The sequence below is a fragment of the Petaurus breviceps genome, unplaced genomic scaffold, assembly GCF_028583685.1.
Source record: "Petaurus breviceps papuanus isolate PSGF00001 unplaced genomic scaffold, PetGlider_PUasm1.0 172, whole genome shotgun sequence".
NCBI lineage: Eukaryota > Metazoa > Chordata > Mammalia > Diprotodontia > Petauridae > Petaurus > Petaurus breviceps.
In genome coordinates, this window is record NW_027185755.1 from 2,571,075 (window position 1) to 2,592,381 (window position 21,307).

General features: G+C 45.8%; 2 protein-coding genes across 2 annotated transcripts in view; one reads left to right on the top strand and one right to left on the bottom strand.

The window, feature by feature from the left end:
* Positions 1-6,382, top strand: part of PALM3 (paralemmin 3) — a 19,697-nt gene extending 13,315 nt beyond the window's left edge. The window contains exons 6-7 of the mRNA XM_069082930.1: positions 2,503-2,548; positions 4,336-6,382. Coding sequence (XP_068939031.1) covers positions 2,503-2,548; positions 4,336-6,026 — 1,737 coding nt within the window. The 3' untranslated portion in view covers positions 6,027-6,382. The remainder of the gene's footprint in view (positions 1-2,502; positions 2,549-4,335) is intronic.
* A 1,265-nt stretch (positions 6,383-7,647) lies between these two features.
* Positions 7,648-21,287, bottom strand: IL27RA (interleukin 27 receptor subunit alpha). The gene is made up of 14 exons (XM_069082936.1): positions 21,078-21,287; positions 18,686-18,839; positions 18,071-18,240; positions 17,820-17,974; positions 13,586-13,736; positions 13,402-13,490; positions 12,487-12,670; positions 11,882-12,061; positions 10,889-10,990; positions 10,624-10,782; positions 9,901-10,026; positions 9,062-9,158; positions 8,772-8,859; positions 7,648-8,586 (listed from the first exon to the last, which is right to left on the bottom strand). Exons 1-14 carry the CDS (start codon positions 21,208-21,210, stop codon positions 8,395-8,397), a joined length of 1,980 nt encoding a protein of 659 aa, XP_068939037.1. The 5' UTR covers positions 21,211-21,287; the 3' UTR covers positions 7,648-8,394.
* Between the last annotated feature and the right edge of the window lie 20 nt (positions 21,288-21,307).

A 21,307-nucleotide genomic window follows, 5' to 3' on the forward strand; every position in this document is an offset into this window, starting at 1 on the left:
CTTCTTCTTCTTCTTCTTCTTCTTCTTCTTCTTCTTCTTCTTCTTCTCCTTCTCCTCCTCCTCCTCCTCCTCTCTCTCTCGTTCTTTCTCTCTCATCTTCTATCAACCTCCTCAATTCAATTATCATCTCTATGATCTATAATATTCTCAGATCTATTTCTCCAGACCCTAACTTCTCTCTTGGCCTCCTTTATTTATTTCTTTTTTTTTTTAAAGCAATTGGGGTTAAGTAACTTGCTCAAGGTTACATGGCCAGTTATTTCTGGGTGTGGTGCTAAGTATCTGAGCCCGGATTCGATCCCCAGGTCATCCCGACACTGGGGCCGGTGCTCTTACTTGCTGTGCTACCTGGCCGCCCCTTGACCTCCTTTCTTGCATCACCAATTGCCTGTTGGTCATCTTGAATGGATCCCATATGGTGTCACACCCCATATGGTGTCCAAAACTGAAGTTATTATCTTGCCCACTCAACTCTCCCTCTTCCTAATTTTCCTATTACTGTCAAGACCACCATCAACCTCCCAGTCACCCAAGTAACTTAGGTATCATGCTTGACCATGCAATCTTTCTCACACTTTATACCTATTTCTGTTGCCAAATACTGTCAATCCTATAATCACAACAGCAGCCTACTTTCTCTTCCTCAAACATGACTCTATGCCTTTTTTATTGGCTATCATGGATGCCCAGAATTCTCTTGCTATTTGTTCTTATACCTCCCAGCTTCATTCAAATCTCAACCAAAATTCCACCTTCTGCAAAAAGACTTTCCCCCTCCCTCTCAACGTTAGTGCTTTCCCTCTGAGATCACCTCCAATTTGCCATATATATTGGTATGAATGGGGCAGCGAGGTCACTCAGTGGATTTAGTGCAGGAAAATGAGTCAGAAAAACCTGAGTTTGGCTCTTGCCTCCAACAATTGCTAGCTGTGTGATTTAGGTAAGTCACTTAACTACTTTTCTCTTCTGTAAAATGGGGATAATAAAAGTACCTATCTTATAGGCTTGTTGTAAGGATCAAATGTATGTACATAGTTGATTGTATGTGAGTAATGTGAACTCCTTGAGGGAAAGAACTGTATTTTTGTCTTTTGTTGTATCCCTATCATATGATGCAGTGCCTGGAACAAAGTAAGCTCTTAGTGAGTGCTTGTTGACTTAACTCTCTGAAAGTCTCTTCAAACAGATATTTGGTGGCACTGACCTCAAAGATTCCCTCCAGCTCCAGGTCCTAGGGGCTGATTCAAAGTCTAGCCAATGTTCTCATGCACAAGTCAGATTAGCAAGAGATACAGGAAGGACTATAGGAGTCAGAGAAGAGAAAAGTCATTGTGTAGGTCAGGGAAGATTGTGGGCGATCAATCGACAAGCCTTTATTGAGTGTCTACTAGGTGTAAAGCACAGGGCTAAGTGCTGGAGATAAAAAGACAGAGAAGTATCTGTGCCATCGTAAAACTTGCATCCTGACTTGGGGAACAACAGGTGCAGATATAAGTGCCTACAGATATCAACAAAATGAATACAGGGTGGATCTGGCAGAGAGAGCACTAGCACCCAGGGGAATCAGAATGTCATCATGTGGGAGGCCATGCTTGTGCTGAGTTTTGAGGAGCCAGCCAGCTGATAGGTATTTATTAAAGGTCATTTATATATCAGGCACTATTCTAAGTGCTGGGGATAGAAAAGCTGGAACTTAAGATGTTCCTTGGAACATGGGGAGGTCTTGATCTTTAAGGTATCTTTAGGGTTCTAAGTGCTTAATTTGGATAGGAAGAAGTAGTAAGGCAGAATAGAAGAGCCCAGGACTTAGAAACTGAGGACCCAAGTTTAAGTCCTGACTGCCATCTATAATCTCTGTAGCCTTGGACAATCCTCTCTCTGGATTTCAGTTTCTTTATGTATAAAAGAAAGAAGTTAGGTTAGACGACATCTAAGTTCTCTCTGTCTTTCTGTCTCTCTCTCTCTCTGTCTCTGTCTCTCTGACTCTGTCTCTCTCTGTCTCTCTCTCTCTGTGTGTCTCTCTCTCTGTCTCTCTCTCTCTCTGTGTCTCCATCTCCATCTTTCTGTATATCTTTGTCTCTCTCAGTCTCTGTCTCTCTGACCTTATGGATTGAAGTTGCTTGGTAAGTTGACATAGAGAAAGGGTTATAGAGAGAACACCAAAATCAGTGTGTTCAGATGCTTGGTGTATGGAAACAGGAAGGGATGAAACTAGAAAGCTAGGTTGAACCCAGATGATGGAGGTCCTTGAACACCAGGGTGTGGGGTTTGAATTTTATCTCCAAGGCAGTGGGGAGCCATGAAAGAGTCATGATCAAAATGAGGCTCTGGCAAGATGAGCCTAGTAGTCTCAGTAGGAAGAATTGGAAGGAAAGAGACTGGAGAAAGAAATTAATTAGGAGGCTCCTAATGGTCTAAGTGAGAGGAGATGAGGTCCAGAATTGGGGGGAAGGAGGAACCGGGGTTCTAACTTCAAGGTTCTTTCTATCTGTCTCCCTTTAGGTATCCCGATCCCTCTCTCAGACTGCCATGGAGCCAGGCCCTGAAGGTGAGTGTCTTCCTGCTTCTTTTTGGGAAGTCACCTTGGGCTTCAATCCCAGCTGACAAGGCTCAGAGTTCCCTAAGATCTACCCATTGCCTAAAAAGTCCATTCAGCATTTTTAATCAGTAAATTGGATAAAGGTGTTGCTAGTATATTTGTCAAATTTGCATATTACACCAAGCCCAGAAGGACAGCAAACACACTGGATGATAGTCAAAGTCCCAAGAGATTTCAACAGGCTAGAATGATGAAGTTATTCTAATAAAATGGAATTTAATAAAGAAAAATGTAGGGTGGTAACGTGTCGAAGTGAATAGAGCACTGGGCCCTGGAGTCAGGAGGACCTGAGTTCAAATTCGGCCTCAGACACCCCCCCACACACACACAAATAGCCATGTGACCTTGGGCAAGTCACTTAATCCCAACTGCCCTCCAAAAAGAAAAGAAAGATGTAAAATCCTATACATGGGTTTTTTACAGAATCAACCAAAAAACTTAAAAAATCAAGGATGTCAAGACTTGGCTAATAATAGCTAATGTACACAACACAGAGCTATTGGTAAATGTTCAACAACTGGCTTCCAGAAAAAAAAATATTCTCAGAACACACTTTAAAATTTAATCTGCATTATTAACATAAGCTCAATCACTTTCCTAAGTATAAACAATAATAATAATAAGTATAAACAAAACAATAAATCCAGCCCTGATTTATAGAATTTGCCAATTTCCAAGGTGTGAATGCTCACACTGAAAATTTAACAACCAGCTTTCTCAAGCCAGTTTAAGATGGCTCCAGAACAGCCAGTTTAAGATGGCTCCAGAACACTACTAGATCTATATGACCTCCCCTCATACAGCACTATTTAGACAGTGTTTTCTTCACAATAACCTTGTTAGGCAAATAGTGTGACTATTATTTTCATTTAAAAGATGATGAATAAACTAAGGCTTAGAGAGGTGACTTATCCAAGGTCACACCCCCTAGCAGTAAATCAGAGGCAGAGTTTGAACTCAGATCTTCAGGATCTCAGGTATAATTCTCTTTCTACCACCCAGGGGTGGGTAGGGGTTATTAGCGGACCTATAAACTCAGTGTGAGTCAACAGGACAGCAGGCTTGGCAGCCAAAAATGTTCATGTCATCTTAGGTTTCATTAATTGAGGTTTAAGTCAAGATGGAGAGGTGTGTTCTCCTGGTCTTTTCTCCTGGTCAGACTCCATCCAACATACTGTATTCAGTCCTGGGTATCCCATTTATGGAAGGGCATCAGAAAAGTAAAGGGGAACCCAAAGAGGACAAGCAGGATGGGGAAGAGGACTGGAGACTGTGCCATACCAGGACTGATTGGAGCAATTGAAGACACTTATCCCAGAAAAGGCTTTAAGGGAAAATGAGAGTTGTTTTCGAACAGCTATCCTACAGAACTATCCTATGTAACAGGGATCAGACTTGTTCTGTTCAGTTCCAAAGGGCAAAACTAGGAGAAATGTGGGAGGTCGCAGGAAGGTGAGAAGAAGAAAACACCAAAAATCAACAACTTCCTAACAACTGGAGCTGTCCAAAGTGAACTAGGTCCTCCCAGGAGTAGTGAGCTCCCTATTTCTGAAAGTCCTCAGCCAGAGGCTGATAATTGTTTACTTGCCAAGGATGTTTTAATGGATTTCTTATTCATGTATGACTTGGGCTAGATGCCTTCTGAAGTCCTTTCCCAAGATGAGACTTTGTGGAAGGCAGGAGCAGATATCATGTTCCTGACTCAACGTTTAGGTCTTCCCCTTTTCTGCTCCTAGGCAAGGAAGATCTTGAGAAACGAGCCTCCCTACCTGTTATGCCAGCAGTCTCCATGCCAGATACCTCTACATCAAGGATCCCCAAGGAGTTGGGAGAAGAGGCAGCCACTACTCCCCAAGCGCCAAAGGAAGAGGAGGTGTCCACGGCAGATATTGTTGAGATCAATGGTCCATGCCCAGCACCCATCCCTTCAGAGCTGGAACTGACCCAGAATCAGGTGGACACAGCAGAAGACAGGGGTCCAGGTGCTGGGGATGGGGTGGACAGCTCCAGGAAAACAATCCAGGGACCAGGCATAGTAAAGGTTGAGTGGGATGGGCTGAGGTTCCTAGAGGAAAGTGCCAGGGAGGCTCCCACATGTACAGAAGAGGGGAAGGTAAAAGAACAAGAGGTTGAAGAGATAGTCCTAGAAGTGATAGGGGACCACCAGGTAACAGGAGACCCGGAGCTTCCTGAATGGATGACGAAGGACAGGAGAGTCCAGGAGGTGGAGGAAATGGTTCTAGAGGCAATGAAGAGCCGGTCAATGATGGAAGTTCCAGAACTTCCTGAGTGGGTGACCAAAGACAGGGGCATTGTCGAGGTTGTATGGGAGGGACTGGGGGGAATTGATAGCAGTGACATGGGGGACTCAGAGGAGATGGTTAGAGAGGAAGAAGCAACAGGTAGCCCTGCTAGGTCAGGGCTGGAGTTCAAAGAGCAGGGCCCTGGGGAGAGTCCTGAGTTAGGAGACCAAGCAGAGGGCTCCTTCATCTGGGTAGAGAGGGTACTCATCACTGAAGACTGGGAAGAGGTACTAGTTGAGGAATCAGAAGGAACTGCCAAGGAATCAAAAGAAAGTGAGGCAGGGGAAAGCTTGCGGCTGGGGGCAGCCAAGGAAGGAGAGAAAGAACAGCTGGGAGCAGAGAAAGAAGGGGAAGGAAAGCATTTAGAGACAGAGAAGCTGGTGTCAGAAGGTGAGACAGAGGAAGTCCTTCAGAGGGATGGAGGGAAAGAGATTCATATAGGAGCAGAGGAAATGAAAGGGGATGAGGAACAACCAGGGAAAGAAAAGGAAGGAGAGGGAAAAGAACAGAAAGAGGAAGCAGGAGAAGAGAAAGAGCTGGAGGCAGTGGAGAAAGCAGGGGAAGAGAGACAGCTGGAGGCAGAGGAGAAGGCAGGGGAAGAGAAAGAGCTGGAGGCAGTGGAGAAAGCAGGGGAAGAGAGACAGCTGGAGGCAGAGGAGAAAGTAAGGGAAGAGAAACAGCTTGGAGGAGAAGAGAAAGAAGGGAGCGAAGAGCTGGAGTCGAAGGAGGAGGAGGAAAAGGAGAGGGAAGGAGGGGTAGCAAAGGAAATGCCAGCAGAGAAGGATCCAGGAGGAGAGAAGGGGTCAGACTATGAGGAGAAAGAGGAGCAGGAACAGGAGATGAAGCAAGTTACCCAGGGTGAGGTGGGCGTAGAACCACAGGCTGAAGAGGCCACATCAGCCCCGAATGAGCCCCAGGCTCCAGCCCCCTCCCTGGAGCAGCTCCCAGCCCCTGAAGCGGGCCCCCCAGAACGTCAGCCACTGCTGCAGCCAGCCGTGCGCACTGTGAACCCTGCTAGCCGCCCCGTGCCCACCTACACACCTGCCCAACGGGCTGAGCCCCCACCTGAGAGCGAGCAAGCCAGTGGCTCCAAGCAAACATGCCAGTGTTGTGTAGTGATGTGAGCTATCCCTCCGGCCAGCCGAGAGACCTTGTGGAGGCAGGGGGGAGCCTGGGGGTGTGAGGCTTCTCCCTACCATCCTGACCCTGATCCCATCAATCTCACAGCTACCTCGCCCTCCCTTCCACCCTGGGCACAGCCCCATGGGTGGGGGTGGGGCCACTGCCCAGCCCAGCCAGGAGTCGACACAGGGCCTAGGCATGGGCCACCACACCCTCAGCCTGGGCAGGACTCTGGAGGTCCTGCTGCCCTTTCGGCCCTCACCCACTGCCTCAGTGATCCTGGGCTTTCTCCTTCTCCTCTCTCATCCCCATGCCCCCAATGATGCCTTAATACTTGAAAATAAAAAGGAGAACAGAATGACATGGAGAACTCTGGATTTGGAGTCAGAGAATCTGGGTTCAGATTCCAGCTCTGTGACTCACCACTCCCTGTGCGGATCAGTCTCATCCTCTCTCTGGGTCTCAGTTTTCTCATTTATAAAATTAAAAGGGTGAACTGAATGACCACTAAGATCGCCTTCCAGCTCTAAGTCATGGCGACATCACAGAGCAGCAGAGGCTGCTACTCCCTAGTCACTTGGGGCTCAGTTTCCCCATTTGTAGAAGGAAGTGAGTAGACGAGGCTATCTCCAAGGTCCCTTCTAGATCTGCATCCTTGGACCTGCCATTGAGGTGCCTAGTGAGAGTGGAAGGCCTTCTCCACCCCAGCTTGTGAGACTGAACTAGGAATGATAGTAAAGAAAGAGCCAGCCCTTCCACAGAATGGATAAGTAGTGGTTCTGTGGGAAGCACTTTACAGGTGTGACCACATTTGATTCCCACAACCCCATGAGGCAGGTGTTCTTCTCATCCTTATTTAAGATGAAGCAAATGAGGCTAAGGGAGGCTGATTGAGTGATTTGCCCATAGTTAACACAACTAGGAAGGGCTTAGGTAGGATTTGAACTCAGACTTTACGGACTTCAGGTCCACCATGCTACCTGGTGCCCTGGGACCTGGGAAGGACCACAGTGTTCCTTCTCCCTGTCCAACCCCTCCTGAGTCCTTAGTTTCCCTCAATTCAATTCCAGACCCACTTATTAAGCATCCTTGTAGGGTGGAAAGAACTTTGGGTTTTAAAATCAAAAGAACTAGATTCAAATCCCACCCCTGTCACTACCTGGGTGACTTTAGTCATGTCACTTAACTTCTATGATAGGCCTGTTTCTTTAGCTGTAAAATGAAGGGGTTGGACTGGATGGTTTCTGAGGTTCCTTCCAGCTCTCAATCTCTGATTTTCTCTGTTCTTAAGTACCTCTTATTCTGGGTTACACTGGAGAAGGGAGAAGTCCTAGCCCTTAGCCTCAGGGATTTTGTAGCCCAGTCTCAGATAAGACAGATACACAGGTAGCCAGAATCCAAGGTCAACGTGACATATCTGCATTAGTGAGAGTGTTACTAACAGTCTGGGAGGAGCAGAGAGGAGGGAGGGAGTCAGGTCCGAAGAGAAGGCTTCCTGGAGGAGGTGCCATCTGTCTGAGCTGAGTCTGAAGGAATGGATTAGAGTTCAGGGGAGAAAGGCAAAATGAACTGAGGAAACCAAAACGTGGAGAAATGGTGGAACAGGTATGTTTCAGATATGAATGGTGAGCTGTATGTAGACTATTGGGCATTGGGGTGGGGGTGGGGGGACAGCAGGGCAGTGGGAAGCAAACCTAGAGAGCTGGGACTAGACTGTAGGGCCTTGAATGCCAGGAAAAAGGGTTTGGACTTGGTCCCACAGGCAGTGGAGAGGCCATGCAAGATTTGGTGGCAGGAGAGAGATTTAACTGAATCCCCTGCTCCTAGATGTAGGTAGGATGAATGAGGAGAGCACGGGGTTTAGTGCCAGGGAGCTCAAGTGTTTCAGTCGAGTTCTCCTTCTGCTCCTGACAAGCTATGCAACCTTGGGAGAGGCATTCCTCTCTCTTCACTTCTGTTCCCGACTCTGTATGAAGAGGGGGGTTGGACTATTTGGCCTCTGAAGTCCCTAGCTCTCTGGCCCACTGTCAGGCGTCCCCGCAGAGGACCACAGCAGGATTTTCCCATGGCTCTCCTCTCAGAGCAGAAAGGGACTGGGTGGGGTGACACAGGGGGCAAGATTGAGTCCCGATCCTGATTCTAAACTGCTGGATGATTTGGGGCAAATCCTCTTCCATTCTCGCCCTTGCCCCCTTAGTCTCCGTTTCTGTAAATCGGGAGATAAGGCAATTTCTAAACCCCTTCCAGGTGTGATCTTCTACAGTTCTGAGACTTGGTCCTGCCAGAGTCAAGGCAATGCCTTGATCCTGGGCCTGGCCCCTCTGCATCACGGATCCACCCTCTTGGCAGAGCTTCATTGTCCAGGACTCCTCAGGTGGAGGCTTGCGGTCTGGGCAGGGTCAGAAGGCCCAGCTCTTCAGGTGTGGGCAGGAAGTGTTTCTCATATCCAGAGTCAAGTGGGATGGGAGCTTCTGGAATCTGGGGGGCTGGGGACATTGGAGTCTCCACCTCTTCCACGTCTAGGAAAAGGGTGTCCTTGGGAGGTGGAGCCTGGGGAAACTCCTAGGGAAGGACAGTGAAGAGGGAGGTCTTAGTCCCTCCCTCCTCCACCAACTGGCCATTCTTCCCGTTCCTCCCTTGGGGCCCAACATATGATAGACAGGAGGAGCTTGGTAGTTCAGAGAGGGGGAATTCAAATTCTAAGTTTATGGACCAAGAAGCCAGGCTCTCCGGTCCCCTCTACTCACCTCTCCCCAAGGTTGCATGCTTTTGCTATTGGAGGGATCAGGGATCCTTTCAGAGACCCAATGGGGCAGAAATTTTTGACAGAGGCAGCTGACTCAGGTCAGGGAAAGAAGGTAAATAACATACATAGTTAAGGTAGTGACATGAAGGCATGTGGGCTCTCTACCCCAGGACACACTGTCCTCTCAGAAATCCAGAATTTCTCTGCCCCAGGGGCCCCATGGCACAAGCCACACTTTTTCTCCCTTCCCCTCTGGGAGTACTGACCGGGACCTAAGCATCCAGTACCCACCACTTGGAGAACCCCAAGCCCAGGCAGCAGCTCATGGATAACAGAACGCAGGACAGCAAGACATTCCACAGCACCTTCAACCCTTTCGGATTCTTCTCTAGGAGCAGAAGGCAGGGATCAGATATCAGGGCCAGGGAAATATGCTGCCTGGCAGGTTCCCCTGACCATCCTGTCCCTCTCCCACCCCAATGTACACACACACACACACACCCCAAAAAGGTCAGGGAAATAGGCTTCTTCTTGCTAATGCTTGCTACTAATGCCCTATCCCCACCCCCACCTCCAGTATCTCCAAGGGCTCTAGCATCCTGAGTCCCCAGTAAAGACAGCCATTCTACCATCCAACAGCTAGTCCTTTTAAACCCTAAACCTCTGTTAAGAACTAAGATTTACCATTCACCATCATCGCCTGTCAGTACAATTATCCCTTCCATATCGCAATTTTCCCCATCAACATATCGCAGGTCAGCATAAGGAATTAAATGGGAATTTTTGTGAGTTTTGTAGCAGCCACAGATGACAAGCAAAGGCAAGTAGATGACACGGAAAAAGTTTAGAAACTCAGAAATGCATAAAATATATGTAGAGTATTATATAATATAGCCTATGACCAAATATTTAATCCCAGGGACTATAAACATCCCATGAAAGAAAAAGGAAAAAAAATTCAGACTTCTCTGGTATGAAGGTAAAGCCAAAACATTTTACATGGATTTTCCAGATTACGGGGACACTGCACCCCTAACCCCACAATGTGGAAAGGATAACTGTAGTTCTCAAACCTATCACCCCTTCCTCCTCCCAAGAGTACCTGGGCCTCCTGTCTCCAGCATACCCACCAGGGAAGAAGAGTTGGAGGACCTGGCCAGGTTGTCCAGGGCCAGCAATGGTGGATGCTATCACCCACATCTTATAGTATCCTACAGGCAGGTCCCATAGAGTCACATTTAGGGTATCCGCACTCACTAGAGGGACAGAGACAGAGTTGTCAGTGGGAGGAAGGTAGAGTAAAGGGGACTAATAAGGGTAAAATGGGTTCATTCTAGGAAGGCTTCCTGGAGGAAGCAGGCTCTGGGACAGATTCAGAAACAACATGAAAAATGGAAAGAACACTATGCCAGGAGCCAGGAAACCTGGGTTTTAGTCCTGTTTCTGCACTAACTCAAAGAGTGGTTTTGGGCTAATCCCTGTCCCTTTTCTGGGTTTCTTGGTTTCCTCATCTGTAAAATGAAAGAATTGCACTATAATCTCTCAAATCCCATCCAGATCTAACTTCTAAATTACTTGTGTGACCCTAAGCAAATTCCTTCCTTTTTAAGGGCCTCAGTTTCCTTATTTGTAAAATGAGATGATATAGGTAATCTCTGAGAAGGGTCTTTCCAAAATTCTGTGATTCTATGAACAACACTGTGATAGGTAAGAAGTCCCTAGTGGCAGACTCCAGAATTAGCCACATTAGATTGACTGGTGAGAGTCTCCAAAGTCTTCCTAGAGAAGGTGGAATTCAACCCTGGATTAGGGCTCCACGTAGGGGGATAAAGAGAAAGGGGGTAGAGAGTTACCATTCAGAAGGGTGGGGGGCCCAGATCCTGGCTGCACATACAGGGTGTAATGTGTGAAGTGTCCCCCACGTTGTCCTCTGGGGAGCTCAGCCCATGCTACAGTCAGTGCCCCACTGGCAGCATTCTGAATCTGCCACAGAGCTGGCCCTTTGAGGGGTGCTAGGGGGAAAAGTAAACATCAGAGGCCTTGCTTTGCTTTGCAACCCCTTCTCCAGGAACCGCATGCCACCACCCCTCCTCCTATGCCCCATCCCGGTTTCTTTACCTATCTCCTGACTGTAGCCCCAGACTGGAGAGGCAAAGGCCAGGCCCTTCAGAGAGATGCTACTCAAGGTCACTTGGTATGGAACTCCTTTCTTGAAGTTTCCTTGGAAGAGAAGGAGGGGGCCTGGGTCCAGAAGAACCATAGAAAAGCCCACTCTACCCTTCTCCACCCTACCCCCATGCCTGCTTTCCCCCTTCTATCATATCTTCTGTTCTTCATCCTTTTTGCCTATGAGCCTCTCCTTTCCAGGGCTCCCCAGAACCACCTAATTTCAGAGTTGTAGAGGACCTTGGAAGACATTGAGAACACTCCTACCTCCTAGTGAGCCCACATCTCCTACAATTCCTCTCAAAATGGTCAGTCATCGGACCAGAAGACTTACAAATAAAGGAGGACCCATTGCCCTCTAAGAGAGTTAACTCTACAACTAACTTTCACCTGGAGAAAGTTTTTCCTGATATTAAGCCTACATCTGAAACCTCCATCAACCACCATGAAAGTCCTTCAAATGTGCGAAAACAGCTATTAGTCATTAACGTACTCCTGCCTTCCTTATAAGTCTTCTCTTCTCCAAGTTCAGCATTCCCAAACTGATTTTATGACTTGATCCTGAGTCTTCTCAACATCCTGGGTGAACTGCTCTGAACATGCTGAATCCTGTCAAATATCCTTCCTAAAATGTGGGGCCCAGAACTGAACACAGTATTGGAGATGAGGTCTGAGCAGGGCAGAAGACAATGGGATTATCACCCCTTTATTCTGGACCCAGTAACTCTCGATTGCAGAGTCACTTTTTTGTATTTCGTGACTGATTCCTTTTGAGTTTGCAGTCTACTGAGGATCCTGGCTCTTTTTTTTTTAAACCACTCCTAACTCATGTATTCACCATGACACAAATTTTCCTGTCCATCTGTCCCTTAGTCAGTAGAACCCTTCAGCAGCTTGGAGGAAGGATTCAAGCATCCCTGAAGCCTGATTGGTTCCTTAATTTACCTCTCAGCAGAGTGCTGTGACTCCCATTTGGCAGACGGATCCAGTTGAACTTCTGGGGAGACATCTTTTCTTGGGCCCACTCCACTATAAACTCCTGGTGTTCCTGTGGCTCTGGTACCCATGTGACCAACATCCCCTGATTTCCCATGCTGTTAACTTGGACCTTCTTAGGAGCAGAACCTGGGGACAAGTGTGAACCAGGAGGCTTGGTGCCCCAGCTGCCAGAACAGTAGGGGAGTCAGAGCCTTTTCCACCTTTTCCCTGTCCCCAAGTCCCATTTCCCCTCCATTACATCTGCTTTTTCAACTCTCACCCATTGAGTCCCTCCTTGCTATCTGCTATTTCTGCATGGCCTTTTTCCCCAAATGACAGAATCTCAGAGATGGAAGACACATCTACCTTCATCTGTTCCAATGTGCATCTTAACAAGGATCCTCCTGATGATATCCCTCATTGGTCAGTAGGTAGAACACTTCCCATGATAGGGAACTAATTTCTTCCAGAATCATTGTACCCCTACTCTGGAATAGTTAGGACCACCCAGAGCCTGGATGACCTCACCATCCCTCCCTGATAGTTCCTGGAGGAAGCTCACAGTCCCTTACCTGAACAGGCCAGGGTTAGGTTGGATGGATGCCCCTGAGCAGTAATATTGAAAGCCACTATTGATACCCACTCTGTGCCTTTGGAAAGAGTGAAATTGCAGCAGGGGATGATGTTAGAGTGCAGTTCACCACCTGGTACCCGGGACACCACCTTATAGCTCAGCCCCAACCCAGGCATGAGGTCCTAAGCCAGGAAGAGAAGGGATTAATGTGACATGATGGACACCAGCATTTATTCAATATCCATTAATAAAGCACCTGCAGTATATGAAGGCCTGTGTTGAGTGCTTTGGAAGAATGGGATTCAAAGTTTAGTTTAGATCACTGGAGTTGGAGTCAGGAGGCCTGAGCTCAGGTCTTGATTCTGCCATTAATGCTGGTCACCCTAGGCTGGTCACCTCCCCTCTCTTAGTTTCCTCATCTGCAACGAGGTAATAGTATACCTTGTATATATTACAAATATATTATATATTCCTTAAAGGGTTGTTAGAGGAGGGCTTTTAAAATCCATTAATAGGCTAAGACAAGAGTTCCTGCCCTCCCTAAGCCTATAGTCTAGGAAAAGGCATTCTGTTATATTAGAACATTTGAACCCTTTAAGGCTGCAAGTATCAGAAGACATTGAGGACCAGGGAGGGGAAGAGTCTCTCTCAAAGTCACATAGCTACTCAGTGATCATAAAAAATGACCTGAACCCAGGTCCTTGACCATAAAGTCCAGCACACTTCCTATTATATCATGCTGCCTCAGTTGGGACCCAGCCCTTGGGAATCTATCTGAGCCCAAGTTCTCTCTTCCCCAGGCTCTATGGATCTATCTTCCCCATCCCATCCCATCTCCCATGCCCAAGCCACAGTTCCCTCTGGGCTGGAGCCCAGGCACACCCTAGAGGAACACCCCCAGATCCCAGGTCACCTTCCATTGCAACACATAGGGCTCTTCTTGGGGGTGTGGGCCATTGCAGGGTGACCCAAAGACCCACACGTCCACCTGGTCAGTTGGGGCTAAACAGAAGCACAAGGACAGAGAAAGGTGGAGTGAGGAACTTCTCCAGTTGCTAGGAAGGGAAAGGGAGATAACCCAGGACTTGGGGACTTACAAGCTAGGAGGCTTTGGAATTTCAGGGTAGCACTCCAGTCACTCCACAAGCCCATGTTGTTTTGCAGTTGGCAGCGGGAGGATACCTCATAAACCGTGGCTGGCTCTAAGCCTTGAAGATCCAGAAAGGATCTTAAATCTCTAGGCTCCACCTGAGGGAGAGATGAAGAAGGGTTATAACCCCAAGGGTGAGAAATAGCTCTCATAGGTCCTGTAATAACCTCCATGGATCTATAGAATAATATAACATTCTATAATACAATATATATACAATATAATACAATAATATAACATTCTATAATACAATATACAATAATAACCAATGACTTCTATTATTATATGTAATTACTCTCATGGGTCATGAGCTCCATGGGTCATACAATATCCACTATGGCTCATATAATAATCTTAGTGGGCCCATGTGCCATATGATAATCCCATGAGAAGTCATATGAAGGGATACAGAATGAAGAGAGCCTTGTGACATACGATTGTAATGGAGTACGACTGTGATACATGAAATGAAGAGGGGGATGATTTCAGAAAAACATGACAAGACTTATATGAACTGATTCAAAGTGAAGTGAGAAGAACCCAGAGATCATTGTGTATAGCAATGTTGTAAGGATGATTAATTGTAAAAAACTTGGTTTATTCCAGTCAATATAATGATCCAAGACAACTTATTATGAAAAAATGCTCTACATCTTCAAAGAGAGAACTGTTGAACTCTGAATACAAGCTGAAGTATAATTTTCTCTTTTTTTCTTGCTTTTAAAATATAGCTAATATGGAAATTTGTTTTGCATGATTTCACATGTATAATTGATTTTCCTTTTGCTTGTCTTCTCAGAAGGTAGGGAAGGAGGTGGGAGGGAGGGAGAGGATCTGGAACTTAAAATTTAAAGAGAGAAGACTGTTAAAAACAAATAAATAATGAAATAAAATATTTTTTTTAATTTTTTGCTTTTTGGAGGGCAATTGGGGTTAAGTGACTTGCCCAAGATCACACGGCTCATTTTGTGTGTGTGTGTGTTAAGTGTCTGAGGCTGGATTTAAACTCAGGTTCTCCTGACTCTAGGGCTGGTGCTCTATTCACTGCGCCACCTAGCCACCCCAAAAATAAAATAATTTTTAAAAGAACAAAGACAGGCAAACCAATATAGTAAATATAGGAAACTGGGGCAAACAAGGGAAGTGACTTGCCCAGGCTCACACAGCTAGGAAGTGTCTGAGGTCATATTTGAACTCAAGGAGATGAGTTTTCTTGACTGTAGGTCTAGTGCTCTCTCTACTGCGCCACCTAGTGGCTCCATAATACGTATGTGTGTATACACATACATATATATATACACAATACACATACATATGCATTTATATACTATTTTCCATTAAAAGTTAAAATAAAATGGATTTTAAAATTAATAGGAACCTTCATGAGTCACATAACAACAATAAAATTAATAGGAACCTTCACATAACAACTGGGCTTTGTAGTAGTACTCATGGACCATGGAATAACTTCCATGTGCCATGCAATAATTGCTACGAGGCCATGTAAGGAGCAGAAACCCAGACTCTTTGGGTTGGCAGAAACTCAGAGGTCACCCAGTTCAACCTATCCCTGAATAAGAATGTCCTCTACCACATACTGGCTGAGTTCAACCTTTGCTAAAATGCCTCTAGTAACTGTGCTCTTACAGGCAATAAACATGTATTAAGTTCCTAATCTGCATTAGGGGCTGGGGATGCAAAAGAGAGGCAACTCACTGCCCTCCAGGAGTACAAAATCTAAAGGGGTGGGTGGGATGGGAGAGAGAGAGAGAGATACAACAAGCAAACAAACTCTATAGAGAATAAATAGAAAATGACCCACAGATACAGTAACTACCTCCTAGAGGGAATACACTAGAATTGAGAGATTGGGGAAGGCTTCCTGTAGAAGGCAGGATTTTAGTTGGAACTTGAAGGAATTGGAAATGAGGAGAGAGAGCATTCCAGGCATGGGGGACAGCCAGAGAAAATGCCTGGAGCCAAGAGATGGAATATCTTCTTGAGGGAGAAGCAAGGAGGCAGACCATCACATCTTTGTCCAATTCTAATTGTTGGGAAATTCTTCCTCATAGTGAACCAAAATCTGCTTCTCCACAATGTCCTCCCCCATTTTCCCCAGTTCTAGTCTTTGGGACTGAATGGATAAAGTCCAGTTACTCTTCCACATGTGTGTACCCCTCTCATACTGTAAGACAGCTTTCTTTGTTCCTCATGGGTCTCCTCCCTTGTATCTATGACTACCCTTACAATCACCTCCCTCCCATCAATTCTCTCTTATCTTCAGTAGCTTTCTACAACCCGCTCCTATGTAGCCTGCAAATAAGCCTGTGATTTTCCATTCCTTAGTAAACCTTCACTTGACCCTACCAGTCTCTCAAAGTAATATAATATCCTCCACCTCTCTTCTTTTTCATAGCCAAACTCCTAGAAAAAAAACTATCTAGACTCATTGCCTTCACTTCCTTTACTCTTACTTTTCAAGTCTTCCCAATCTGGTTTAAGACCTCAGCCATCATTCAAATGAAAGTATTCTCTCCACTGTTATCAATGATCTCTTTTAAAAAATTACATTTTAACATCACCTATACTTTCCCCTATATCCCTCTTCTCTCCTCCCAGAGAGCCATTCCTTATAACAAATCATTTTTAAAAGGAAGAAGAAAAACAAAACTTTAGCAAAACTGATCAATATATTGAAAAAATATGATATGCATTATGACCTGCCCGTGGACCCCCTACCTCAGCAAAAGAATTCATGGAAGATTGGTACCAATTCTAGAATATCTGCATGTGTTCCAAATCCAGAGCAGGGTATTTCCATCATACATGATTATGCCTTTCCTGAAGCAGGCTCCTCAATCTCTTCTATATGGGAATTGTCCCTTATTTCATGGATGGAGATATTGATCACTACTCTTTGGGGCTAGCCATTCAACTTAACATAAATCTTCAGAATTATTTTATAATCTAGCCCACATCTCTCTTCCCATCCCAGACATCTGGGCTTAACTATTCTGGGTCTGATCATGTCACCCTTACTCCTCTCCTCCTCTTACTCCATAAACTCCAGTGACTGGCTTTCCATTGCCTCCAGAATCAAATACAAAATACTCTGTTTGGCATTCAAACCCTTCATAACCTAGTCCCTACTTACTTTTCCAGTCTTCTTATACTTTACATACCCTTCAACTCAGTGATACTGGCTTCCTGGCTATTCCACGAACAAGACACTCATCTCTTGGTTCCCAGCATTTTCTCTAACTGTCCTCCATGCCTGGAACATTCTCCCTCCTTCACTCTAACTACTGACACCCTGGCTTTCTTTAAGTCCCAACTATCCCATCTTTTCCTGGGAACTTTCCCCAATCCCTCTTAATTCTAATGCCTTCCCTCTATTAATTATTTCCTATTGATCCTGTATATGGTGCTAGGTGGTGCAGGGGATGGAATGCTGAGCCTGGAATCAGGATGACTCATCTCCATGAGTTCAAATCTGGCCTCAGACACTTACTTAGCTGTATGACCCTGGGCAAGTCACTTAACCCAGTTTACCTCAGTTTCTTTATTTCTAAAATGAGTTGGTGAAGGAATGATAAACCACCTCAGTATCTATTCCAAGAAAATTCCAAATTGGGTCATGGACACAACTGAACAACAATATTTATATACCTTGCTTTGTATATATTAGCTTGCACATTGTCTCATGTATTAGACTATAAGCTTTTTGAGTCAGAGACTGTCCCTTGTCTCTTTTTGTATCCCCAGTACTTAGCATTTGTGTCTGGCACATAGGAAGCACTTAATAAATGTTTATTGATTGACATAGTCACATGTAGTCATCCGTTAATCCTATCCAGAGCCCACTTATAAAAGAAGTAGCATGGTATGGTATAAAGAGAACCCAGAAGATGGGTTAAAATTTTGGTTCTGCCACTTACTGTTTGTGTGACCTTGGGCAAGTCATTTCCCTTCCCTGTGCCTCAGTTTCCTCATCTGTGAAATGGGGCTAATGATAATATTACCTACCTCCTAGAGTTGTTGTAAGGATCAATTGAGTTAATATATTCGAAGTGATTTGCAAACCTTAAAGTGCTATGTAAATACCAGTTATGAGCATTATTACTATTATCTGGAACATCAAACCCAAAATGGCCTTCAGAAGTTTGGGGGATGAGACTCACATATTGCCATATTGAAGCAGAGATGTCCCGGAATCGGATCTGATACTTGAAGTTTTCATGGGGAGGCCAGGCTGGGGCAGCCCAAGTCACAGTGACTACTGTTGGGTCATCAGAGAACTCTACTTCATGGGATAGCTTTGGTGGCTCAGGTTTCACTGTGGGAGAAAAAAAGCAATATCCCTGTGGGCCCCAGGGACCCCCAACTGCCACTCTCCAGACAGGTACCCCCTTCCCCTGCTCTCTGGGGGTACCTATGTAATCCAGATCCAAGATTAGTGGTTCTGGGTCTCCAGGCTGGGAAGCGTTGTCCTTTGGGCTCAGCCATACAAGGTATTGGTCAGAGACAGTGAGATGCTCCCGTTCCACAGTGACCCAATCCTGGCCTCTGGGCACTGTGACATTTTGGATCCTGTTAGGGTGGCTGGTGATCGAGAAAACAGAAGAACTGTGAAGGAGGTAAGGCACAGGAACCTAGAAGCATCACAGCATCAGATGGGATACCCCTCCTTTCATTTGACTCACAAGAGAAACTATAGGATCAAAGACATAAAGCCAGAAGGGCCTCAGAGGCAGTCCACTTATATCTCTTCATTTCACAAATGAGGAAATTGAGGCTCAAGGAGATTAAGAGATTTGTCCAAGATGACATTTAATAAGCATCAAAGGCAAGATTGGAACCCAGTTTCTCCCACTGTCAAGCCAGGGCTCTTTCCAATGTACCACATTTCTCTTCTTTAAAAGACAGACTTGGTCATGAGGAGGAGGAAGTAGTGGGGCTAGGGGTGGGACCCAAAAACCGCCATTTCTCTGGTGCTATTGGAGGAAGGCATGTGGGGGAGGAGGTAGAAAAGTCACATTTTACTCACTACTTTAAGCTTTGATAATAGAAGTTATAAGGAATGCCAGGGTTCAAGCTGGGTCCCCAGGTACAGTTCATGTGCCCCTTGGGTCTCATGCAGTAACACTGGAGTTGACGGAGTGGAGCTGAGGAGGGCAGGGATCCCTGGTCAGCATGCTTCGCTGTTCCAGCAAACCCAGAGAGATTTCATCATGTTATTCCCCTCCTCCCCTCCCCAAACCTGTGGCTCCTTATTACACCCATAGTCAAGATCAGTGTCTACAGTCTGCCATTCAAGGCCAAATCTGCCACCATCCTGGCCTTTCCAACCTCATCTCCTATTGTGCCCCTCTACTCACTTTCCACTCCTCTCCTCACACTATAGCCAAACTATGGGACTCTCTCACCACGAACCACCACCACCCCCAAGTTCTGCTCACCACTCTCCTGGCTCACCTTGTCCCTCATGCCTGGAGTATTCTTTCTCTCCCTCTTTATCTGCTTAATTCCCATAGACTTTTTTTTTTTAAGCAATCGGGGTTAAGTAACTTGCTCAAGGTTACACGGCCAGGTGTTTCTGGATGGGTAATAAGTGTCTGAGCCCGGATTCGATCCACATGTCATCTCGACACTAGAGCCAGTGCTCTTACTCACTGTGCTACCTGGCTGCCCCAAAAGTCCCATAGACTTTTAAAACTCAATTTACAGAATGCCAGACAGGAAAGGGATTATTGGATCCAATCTCCTCATTTCATAGAGGAGGACACTGAAGGCCAGAGAGAACTCAAATTCAGCAGCTGATGAGTGGCATGGATGGGTGGCGCCCCAATTCATCTATTTTTGAACTCTTTTCTATAGACCTCTCTGACTTCCCATTTCTTCCTGGAAGTCCTTGAATTCTTTGACTTAACTCAATCATGGCTTTCTTCTGAGTTCAAAGGTATTGCTTCATTTCTACCTCTCTGACCAAATAATCATGAAAAATATAGGGTCTCATACCATATCCTAGTGCTTTGAGACTGGCAAAACATTATCCTCATGACTATCCTGTAAGTTAGAGTGTAAACACTTTTATCCCCATTTTACAGAGGATGAAACTAAGACTGAGAGATAAAAGGACTTGGCGATAATAAGTGAAATTTTATATAGTACACCAAAGTTCACAAAGCACTTTACATACATTCTGTTATTTATTCTTCTGACCGCTCTGGGAGGTAGGGGCTATAGGTGATGGGGTGCTTGGGATCTGTGTTTGTAAAATCTATTTGTAACATCAGTAATGATGCAGTGCTTGGGATGTATATTTGTAACATCAGTCTGTAAAACTTTGTAACATCAATTTGTAAAACCATTCTGTAAAATTGCCCTTTCCCAGCCTCAAACTCTGCCCCTTCCCCCTATCCACACTCTGCCCAGGCAACAACTTGTGACTCCTTTGTCCTAGCTTAATCTCCTCATGTCTCCTCTGGTCTGGCCCAAATCTCATCTCCAAGTTAAACTATCTATGCACTGAAGTCAAAAGTTCCTCTCAGTCAGCCCTAACTTTTATCTATGTACTGAGGTCCCTTACATCCCTCCGGTCAGCCCTGACAATGGCAGCCCTACCCTTTAAAAGTAAAAGCCTGTACCCCTTTCACTTGCAGGTCCTCTAAGGACCCTAGCCCACTGCAAATTGAAAAATAAACTTTTTCAACTCTCACTCAATTAAGCCTGAGATTTTGAATTCTTTCCAGATGCTAATGCAGGTTTTCTGGTCTTAGATAAGATCAGAGTTCCTGCTGAATCTAATAGCCATCCCTCATCATAGGTATTACTTGTACATTTTAGAGGTAAAGAAAAAAATGAGTTTCAGAGAGGTCCAGTGATTTGGCCCCCACTGCTAGGGAGGAAGTGTCTGAGCCAGGACTGCAATTCAGGTTTCAACTGACTATAAATCTTAAATTTTTTTACACTCAACATGTGCCTGCATCATCCCTGTCCCCCTCCCCCTACCACTAGCAGCAATCTCCATGATTTCAAGGGATATGTTTTATCAGAATTTCCTAGCTTACCCAGGGACTAGTGCAAACTTTATACACAGACAGCTTAATAAATATCATTTGAATGATCAACTTCCAGCTTCTATCAAACTGGGGCCAGGGCCTTACTTAGGAGCCCATAACATTTCTAACCCTCCCTCCTCCCTAGACAAGCTGAATACTTTTCATCCTCCAGTTCTCCCACATCCCCTGGGAGCCCCAAGGAGTTAGCTGACCGGCTGCTGGGGGAAGGAAAGAGGGAGAGAATTGAAAGAGAAGGCAGGAGGGAACCCACCCAGCACCTGCCTGAGGCTCAGCTCGAAGGGAGGGGCCCTCCAAAGCCACCAGAGCCGAGTGAACAACCCAGGGGCATGTTAGATTGTAGAGCTGTTAATCACTCACCGTCTGGGACGTCCAGAGACCTCACTGGCAAAGTCAGCAACAGCCCCAGCATTAGCAGAATTGTTTGTAGTGGCTGCGGCAGAAACAGAGGGAAACTGGTGCCTGGAGTCCAGTTGAACCTAAGCATATCCATGGCGGCCCCTATCTGGCTCCCCTTGCTCCCTCCAGATAACCCAAGCTTAGAGCAGAAAGTCCCAGATCATGAGAGGAGGTATGTCACAACCAAAGGG